A 9,164-nucleotide genomic window follows, 5' to 3' on the forward strand; every position below is an offset into this window, starting at 1 on the left:
GACCGACACTTTCCACCATTTACCAAACTCTTATAGTAAACGATGAGTTCTCTCTTGTTCCTGAGTGAGCCCTGTCATTAACTGTTGAGAGTTGAGCACAACCAGGATGTGGACATGAAGTTAGGGTTAGGGTTGAACTGGGATGTAGACATGAAGCTAGGGTTAGAGTTGAACTGGGATGTGGACATGAAGTTAGGGTTAGAGTTGAACTGGGATGTGGACATGAAGCTAGGGTTAGGGTTTATGTTGTGGCTGTGGTTGAGGATAGGGTTAGGGTTGAACTGGGATGTGGACATGAAGTTAGGGTTAGAGTTGAACTGGGATGTGAACATGAAGCTAGGGTTAGGGTTGAACTGGGATGTGAACATGAAGTTAGGGTTAGAGTTGAACTGGGATGTGAACATGAAGTTAGGGTTAGAGTTGAACTGGGATGTAGACATGAAGCTAGGGTTAGAGTTTAACTGGGATGTAGACATGAAGTTAGGGTTAGGGTTGAACTGGGATGTGGACATGAAGTTAGGGTTAGGGTTGAACTGGGATGTGGACATGAAGTTAGGGTTATTGTTAGTGTTAAGGTTAGGGCTAGGCAGTGGGGTAAAGTACTTAAGTAAAACTACTTTAAAGTACTACTTAATTGTACTGAATAAAAATATAAACACAACATGTAAAGTGTTGGTTCCATGTTTCATGAGCTGAAGTAAAAGATCCCAGAAATGTTCCATATGCACAGTAAGCATATTTCTCTCAAATTTAGTTCACAAATTTTCCTCCCTGTTAGTTAGCATTTCCCCTTTGTCAAGATTATCCATCCACCTGACAGGTGTGGCATATCAAGAAGCTGATTAAACAGCATGATCATCACACAGGTGCACCTTGTGCTGGGGACAATAATAGGTCACTCCAAAATGTGCAGTTTTGTCACACAACACAATGTCACAGATGTATCAAGTTTTGTGGGGAAATGCCGTTGCCATGCTGACTGCAGGAATGTCCACCAGAGCTTTCTCTACCATAAGCCGCCTCCAACGTCATTTTAGAGAATTTGGCAGATTGTCCAACCGGCCTCACAACCGCAGACTACGTGTATGGCATATTTGGGCTAGCAGTTTGCTGATGTCAACGTTGTGAACAGAGTGCCCCAGGGTGGCGGTGGGGTTATGTTATGGGCAGGAATAAGCTACAGACAACGAACACAATTTAACTTTATCGATGGTAATTTAAACGCACAGAGATACCATGACAAGATCCTGAGGCACATTGTCGTTGTCATTCATCCGATAGCATTACTTCATGTTTCAGCATGATAATGCACCGGACCCATGTCGCAAGGATCTGTACACAATTCCTGGAAACTGAAAATGTCATGGCCTGTATACTCACCAGACATATCACCAATTGAACATGTTTTAGATGCTCTGGATTGACGTGTATGACAGCATGTTCCAGTTCCTGCCAATATCCAGCAACTTCGCACAGCCATTGAAGAGGAGTGGGACAACATTCCACAGGCCACAATCAACAGCCTGATCAACTCTATGCGAAGGAGATGTGTCACGCTGAGTGAGGCAAATGGTGGTCACACCCAATACTGACATGTTTTCTGATCCACTCCCCAACCTTTAAGGTATCTGTGACCATCATGTGCATATCTGTATTCCCAGTCATGTGAAATCCATAGACTAGGGCCTAATGAACTTATTTCAATTGGCTGATTTCCTTATACTGCATGAACTGTAACTCAGTGACAACTTTGGAATTGTTGAATGTTGCATTTATATTTTTGTTCGGTACAGTTTTTGGGGGTATCTGTACTCTACTGTACTATTTATAGTTTTGACAACTTTTACTTTTACTTCACTACATTCCTAAAGAAAATAACAAACTTTTTACTCCATACATTTTCGCTGACACCCAAAAGTACTTGTTACATTTTGAGTTCTTAGCAGGAGAGAAACATTTTCCAATTCAGGCACTTATCAAGACATCATCCCTGGTCATCCCTATTGCCTCTGATCTGGCAGACTCACTAAACACAAATGCTTCGTTTGTAGTGTTGGAGTGTGCCCTTGGCTATCCATAAATAAAAAAAAACAAGAAAATGGTGCCTTCTGGTTTGCTTAAACCAGTTAAATGTAACTAAATGTATTTGAAAAGTACAGTGCCTTGCGAAAGTATCCGGCCCCCTTGAACTTTACGACCTTTTGCCCCATTTCAGGCTTCAAACATAAAGATATAAAACTGTATTTTTTTGTGAAGAATCAACAACAAGTGGGACACAATCATGAAGTGGAACGACATTTATTGGATATTTCAAACTTTTTTAACAAATCAAAAACTGAAAAATTGGGCGTGCAAAATTATTCAGCCCCCTTAAGTTAATACTTTGTAGCGCCACCTTTTGCTGCGATTACAGCTGTAAGTTGCTTGGGGTATGTCTCTATCAGTTTTGCACATCGAGAGACTGAAATTTTTTCCCATTCCTCCTTGCAAAACAGCTCGAGCTCAGTGAGGTTGGATGGAGAGCATTTGTGAACAGCAGTTTTCAGTTCTTTCCACAGATTCTCGATTGGATTCAGGTCTGGACTTTGATCTGGCCATTCTAACACCTGGATATGTTTATTTTTGAACCATTCTATTGTAGATTTTGCTTTATGTTTAGGATCATTGTCTTGTTGGAAGACAAATCTCCGTCCCAGTCTCAGGTCTTTTGCAGACTCCATCAGGTTTTCTTCCAGAATGGTCCTGTATTTGGCTCCATCCATCTTCCCATCAATTTTAACCATCTTCCCTGTCCCTGCTGAAGAAAAGCAGGCCCAAACTATGATGCTACCACCACCATGTTTGACAGTGGGGATGGTGTGTTCAGCTGTGTTGCTTTTACGCCAAACATAATGTTTTGCATTGTTGCCAAAAAGTTCCATTTTGGTTTCATCTGACCAGAGCACCTTCTTCCACATGTTTGGTGTGTCTCCCAGGTGGCTTGTGGCAAACTTTAAACAACACTTTTTATGGATATCTTTAAGAAATGGCTTTCTTCTTGCCACTCTTCCATAAAGGCCAGATTTGTGCAATATACTTGTTGTCCTATGGATTGTTGTCCTATGGACAGAGTCTCCCACCTCAGCTGTAGATCTCTGCAGTTCATCCAGAGTGATCATGGGTCTCTTGGCTGCATCTCTGATCAGTCTTCTCCTTGTATGAGCTGAAAGTTTAGAGGGACGGCCAGGTCTTGGTAGATTTGCAGTGGTCTGATACTCCTTCCATTTCAATATTATCGCTTGCACAGTGCTCCTTGGGATGTTTAAAGCTTGGGAAATCTTTTTGTATCCAAATCCGGCTTTAAACTTCTTCACAACAGTATCTCGGACCTGCCTGGTGTGTTCCTTGTTCTTCATGATGCTCTCTGCGCTTTTAACGGACCTCTGAGACTATCACAGTGCAGGTGCATTTATACGGAGACTTGATTACACACAGGTGGATTGTATTTATCCTCATTAGTCATTTAGGTCAACATTGGATCATTCAGAGATCCTCACTGAACTTCTGGAGAGAGTTTGCTGCACTGAAAGTAAAGGGGCTGAATAATTTTGCATGCCCAATTTTTCAGTTTTTGATTTGTTAAAAAAGTTTGAAATATCCAATAAATGTCGTTCCACTTCATGATTGTGTCCCACTTGTTGTTGATTCTTCACAAAAAAATACAGTTGTATATCTTTATGTTTGAAGCCTGAAATGTGGCAAAAGGTCGCAAAGTTCAAGGGGGCCGAATACTTTCGCAAGGCACTGTAATTATGTATCATAAGAGAGCCATAAAAAACAACTAGTAATGCTGCATATTCAATGAAAGGTTAAAATCTCACCTTTCTGGTAAAAATAGTTCTCAGTTGCTGAGGTGTAGTCACTTTTGAGGACACAAGCTCAAGTGCACAGTACAAATATGATAAAAAAAATAGGCAAATATTAAATATTTTATACAATGTATTAGTATTCAACAAAACTGTATGAATAAGGCTTGACATGACTTATCTGGTTTCTAAATATAGCATAATCAAATTATGAAATGACTAACTACAAGACTTCACTTTCCTTATAACTGTACAATACATATTTGTATGTTTAGGGTTAGAGAAAATGTGCATATTTTCTAAAGCGAGACATTCGTTGTGAACAGAGCTCTAGCTTGACTTCCTGAACTCGTTAGGAACTCTCCTTTCATCTCATATTAATCTTGTCCATCTATGACAAACAGAAAGTGTTTTTTGTTTAAAATCTAATCATTATTTTGATTAATGGCTATAAATCGATCTACCGTAATGACATTCCTCTCTCCTGCTGCACTATGATGTAATGACTGCAGGCATGTGTTTTGTCAGTGGCTGTGATGTAGGGTTCAGCAAGGAGTTGATGGACAGTCGAAAGAGCGAATGAAATGGTTGTAGGGACATCCATCCCAGCTTCCAGTGTCGGTCAGAGGAGGTACCAAGAGGATTTATAAGGAATTTTAATTATTTATACTTCTACTTTTGATACTTAAGTATATTTTAGCAATAACGTTTACTTTTAATACTTAAGTATATTTAAAACCAAATACTTTTAGACACTTCTACAAGTAGAATTTTACTGGGTGACTTTTACTTGAGTCATTTTCTATCAAGGTATCTTTACTTTTACTCAAGTATGACAATTGGGTACTTATTCTACTACTGGGGCTAGGGTAAGGTTTAGGGTTAGGGTAAGGTTTAGGGTTAGGGTTAGGGTAAGGTTTAGGGTTGTATGTATGTGTGTCAGTAAGTAATTACACTAATTTAACTCCATAGTGGTGAGTACTGTGGTACTCACTGCATCTGCCTCAGCCTTCTCCCGAGATGCTCGCCCCCCTGCCACCACAGACTCCAGCACGGCCACCCAACGCTGCTTGTCTGGGAAACTGGGAGCCATGAAGTACAGAGTCTGTCCGGGCCAGCACGACGTGTGGGGGTGGGACTCCAGCTTCAGCACATACGGCACATCTACACACATCACAGCACAGTGAGGGAACGAGGGGAACAGTTCTTTCCTTCGCACAGATCATGATACTACTAAGAAGTCAATAAGTCGGACCCAAGTTTGTGGGTACCTGACTTTGCGGTGTTGGGCAGCTCAGACGCCCCGACAGCCCCGTGCACCATCACCTCTCCATCAGACAGACACAGCTCAAACTCATCCAGTGGCTTTACTGAGTCTGAACAACACAAACAATCAAAAATCAACATTCACTAAGAAATACACAGACTAAAAGGCACCAACTGGCAGCAATCAAGAACACTGTAAGCTAAATGAAATGAGAATGAATTGTTACCAAAAAAATGTAAATAGTTCAACCTATTTCATAATCATATGTACTGTAGGGACAGGAAATGGAGTGAGACCTTCTCTGGGCTCTGTTTCATAGATGGTCACCTTGGTCCCATCCAGCACCACATACTTCCTCTCCCAGCCCTGGCCACGCTTCCCATTCCTACAGAACAAACATGTCTGTCACTGGGCCAGCAGCATAGACTATCACAGAGATAGTCAATGCCTAGAACAGATGAGGATAATACTGTAGCCTACAACTATACTTTAGTATGAAATAAACATCTCAGATCAAATCAAATACAGTGAGAGGGATTAGCAATCAGTCTAAATGCAGTCAACTTGAAGGGTAAGCAGACAGTCCGTGTTGATCTATAGCATAGTCCTATTAGTCAAATTTGTTTCACAGTAGTAGTGGGCATGAAGTCCACACACCAAAATGAACAGACCCACCTGGGCTGCTTCATCCACCCCTCCAGGCGAACATGTCCGCTGGCCTCTTTCAGCTGCAAGCCAGGGGAGCTGCCCTTGTCCCGGCACAGCGCCTCAGCCATGTGCAGGGCACAGTCCCCAGGCAGGCCGCACGTGGCAGGAAGGCAGGGGGAGCATTTTGGATGGCACAAAGCATGACATTCTGAAGGAGAGAAGAAAACTGTTCAAACTAGGAATGCCAGAATCACAGTACTGTATGAGCCACCCTTCTGAAAAAGCCTTGCTCAACAGAAATGTGCCTGATCATTGTGATGGGGAGAGGATGGTTGAAACGTAACATACCGACACAGGTGGCTGCCTGGCGACCAAAGTGCACGGTATCCAGGCACACAGTACACTTGGCAGCCCTCATGTTGAGTCCCACGGTGAAGCGGTGAGGGGTGTTGTGGTGAACGCTCTCCCTCTGCCTCCCCCTCTCCCTGTCCCTCTGACTGTCCTTCATGCGATGGCCATACTCTGAACACAGCCAGGAAAGACAGTGAGGAGGGACGGTCTCTATAGCAACCACAATTATCGTTGTTTTTTTTTTTTAACAAGGGAAAAATCCAGTGCACCGTGTCATGACAGTTGTGCAAGTGAGGCAACGGAAAGGAAGCATCACCAACATAATGTGAAAACGTTAAAGAGGATCTGAAATGAAAAGGTAAATCATATTGATCCCAACATTCACCATTGATCAGACCTGTGATCAGTTCATAACTGGAACTTAACACATGCATCCAGGAATCTTCTCATTGAGGGAACAGGATGAATATGTTCCAACCAGTGGAGGCTGTTGAGGGGAGGACAGCTCATAAGAATGGCTGGAGCGGCGTGAATGGAATGGCATTAACCACATAGAAACCAAGTGTTTGATATATTTGAAAACATTCCACTGATTCCGCTCCAGCCATTACCACGAGCCCGTCCTCCCCAATTAAGGTGCCACCAACCTCCTGTGGTTTCTACATTGCGGAATAAGGTGAAAAGCTGAAAAGAAAACCCCCCTCTGTAAGGTGTGCAGGTCTGGGTTGCAGTGGTTCAAGGTGCAGGGCAGATAGCTGCCTGAGAGTCAATGGATTGGAGTGTAGGCAAACAGAAGTAAAGGCAATTGCTTCAGATTTCCAAAGCTGTGCACTTAGAGGGAGGAAAGTTTAGCTCAACAACAGAGAACTATGGAAATGTTTTCAGTCTCAAGTAGAATACAGACACATACACTGTGTGTCACAAACACATAATGGCTTTTTTTAACATGATATGTTGATTTTCTGTTAGCTGGTAATGTCCAATCATCCAATATGCTGGTTTGAATTACATTTCTACGATGATTTACCTGACGCAAGCCAGGATTGAAAATGTCTTTATGATTTCTGTACAGTACCAGTCCAAAGTTTGGACCCACACTCCTTCAAGGGTTTTTCTTTATTTCTGCTATTTTCTACATTGTAATATTACAGTGTTAAAGAAATCTAAATATATTTTATATTTGAGACTCTTCAAAGTAGCCAACAAGTGCTCAGCATATGTGGGAACTTCTTCAAGACTGTTGGAAAAGCATTCCTCATGAAGTTGGTTGAGAGAATGCCAAGTGTGTGCAAACCTATCATCAAGGCAAAGGGTGGCTACTTTGAAGAATCTAATTGGTTTAACATTTCTTAAGTTATTACATGATTCCATATGTGTTATTTCATAGTTTTGATGTATTCACTATTATTCTACAATGTAGAAAATAGTAAAAATAAAGAAAAACTCTTGAATGAGTAGGTGTGTCCAAACTTTTGACTGGCACTGTATGTAAAGACATGTAAACTTACATTCTATGAAAATACTTTAGTTATTAATTGAAGTGAATACTAATTCCAGAGCTAGAATAATTTAGTAGAGAGGCATTACTGGAAAGTGGAAACTCCAATACAAGCATTAGAAACCATAACGTAGCATACTATACTCTATAGAAACATCTGCCACTTGATCCCAGTGCAGAGCTTTTCAAATCTGGCCCATTCAGAGTGTGGTAGAGAGGCAAAAAGGAAGGGGATAGCAAATTGCGGGCTCCATGAGTTAGGAGAACTTACTTTCAAAAGTGACTCTCCTTCTCTCTGTTGAGTGTGAGAGACAAAGGACAAAGGACAAAGGTCTAAGGCATTAGGAGGAAGAGGAATTTCTGTAGGACAGTAGTAGCCATCAGGAAAGCTTGCCTGAGTGATTTTAGGTCCAAGTATCTTTATAATGTCAGTTGGTGGCCTATTACTTTAATTATACTGAATTATATGGAAATATGGACACACTGCTGAAGGCCACACAGAGGTCTCATCTGATGCAGTGTGTTAGCTGGGCATAAACACTCCCATGTCCCCTTTTTCTCCTCCAGAAGGACTCACCCTCGGGGGTGGCAACCTCCTTCCTGCGGCCAGAGTTAGCGGTAGCCAGCAGGCTGCTCGGGCCCTGCTGGTGCTCGGGAGACTTCACCATGGCAGACATCATCATCTGCTGGCGCGATGTGCCAGGGGTAGCAGGGGTACCACCATGGTCCACAGGCTTGTACTGGACTGCTGAATGTGTGTATATGTGTGAGAGTGAGAGACACACACAGAGAGAGAGAGAGAAAGAGAGAGAAAGGAGAGAGAGAGAGACGGCGAGAGAGAGAGAGAGAAATAAAGGAGAGAGAGAAAGGAGAGAGGAGACAGAGAGAGTGGGAGAGAGAGATAGAGAGAGAGCAAGAGAGAGAGAGAGAGGGAGAAAGGAGAGGGAGAAAGGAGAGAGAGAGCGAGAGAAAGGAGAGAGGAGACAGAGAGAGTGGGAGAGAGATAGAGAGAGAGCAAGAGAGAGAGAGAGGAGAGAGAACGGAGAGAGAGAGAGAAATAAAGGAGAGTAGAGAAAGGAGAGAGAGAGACGGAGAGAGAGAAAGGAGAGAGAGAGAGAGAAATAAAGGAGAGAGAGAAAGGAGAGAGGAGACAGAGAGAGTGGGAGAGAGAGATAGAGAGAGAGCAAGAGAGAGAGAGAGAGAGAAAGGAGAGGGAGAAAGGAGAGAGAGAGCGAGAGAAAGGAGAGAGGAGACAGAGAGAGTGGGAGAGAGATAGAGAGAGAGCGAGAGAGAGAGAGAGGAATAAAGGAAAGTCACAAGGAAGTGTTGTTTGGGCCTGGTGTGAGTTTGATGTTCTGCTTGAAGCGATAGCATGCGCTGGACTACAGCCGTGGTCGTTAGTGGGATTATTTCCTGTTTATTTGATGACTGTGTCCTTACCTTCCTCTCGTAGGGAGCGCAGCTCCAGTCTCATCTTCTGCAGTGTATCCTCCAGCTCAGAGCAGCGGGAGCGCTCCTTGTCCAGGGCCATCTTCATGTCGCTGTACTGCAGGGG

General features: G+C 42.8%; 1 protein-coding gene across 4 annotated transcripts in view; it reads right to left on the reverse strand.

Annotated features, from left to right (window-relative positions):
• citb (citron rho-interacting serine/threonine kinase b) overlaps positions 1–9,164 on the reverse strand; it is a 57,225-nt gene that overhangs the window by 13,628 nt on the left and 34,433 nt on the right. For 2 of the 4 annotated variants that reach the window (XM_036935731.2, XM_090190450.1), the window contains exons 22-29: positions 9,050–9,164; positions 8,187–8,357; positions 7,881–7,904; positions 6,109–6,282; positions 5,788–5,968; positions 5,409–5,497; positions 5,117–5,221; positions 4,840–5,009 (exon numbers count right to left, since the gene is read on the reverse strand). The exon at positions 9,050–9,164 is cut by the window's right edge and continues 105 nt beyond it. In XM_036935731.2, the coding sequence (XP_036791626.1) occupies positions 4,840–5,009; positions 5,117–5,221; positions 5,409–5,497; positions 5,788–5,968; positions 6,109–6,282; positions 7,881–7,904; positions 8,187–8,357; positions 9,050–9,164 (1,029 nt within the window). The remainder of the gene's footprint in view (positions 1–4,839; positions 5,010–5,116; positions 5,222–5,408; positions 5,498–5,787; positions 5,969–6,108; positions 6,283–7,880; positions 7,905–8,186; positions 8,358–9,049) is intronic. The other 2 variants (XM_036935734.2, XM_090190449.1) reach the window with 1 other exon arrangement.

Source organism: Oncorhynchus mykiss, chromosome 11, assembly GCF_057628025.1.
Source record: "Oncorhynchus mykiss isolate SJ-2025 chromosome 11, ASM5762802v1, whole genome shotgun sequence".
NCBI lineage: Eukaryota > Metazoa > Chordata > Actinopteri > Salmoniformes > Salmonidae > Oncorhynchus > Oncorhynchus mykiss.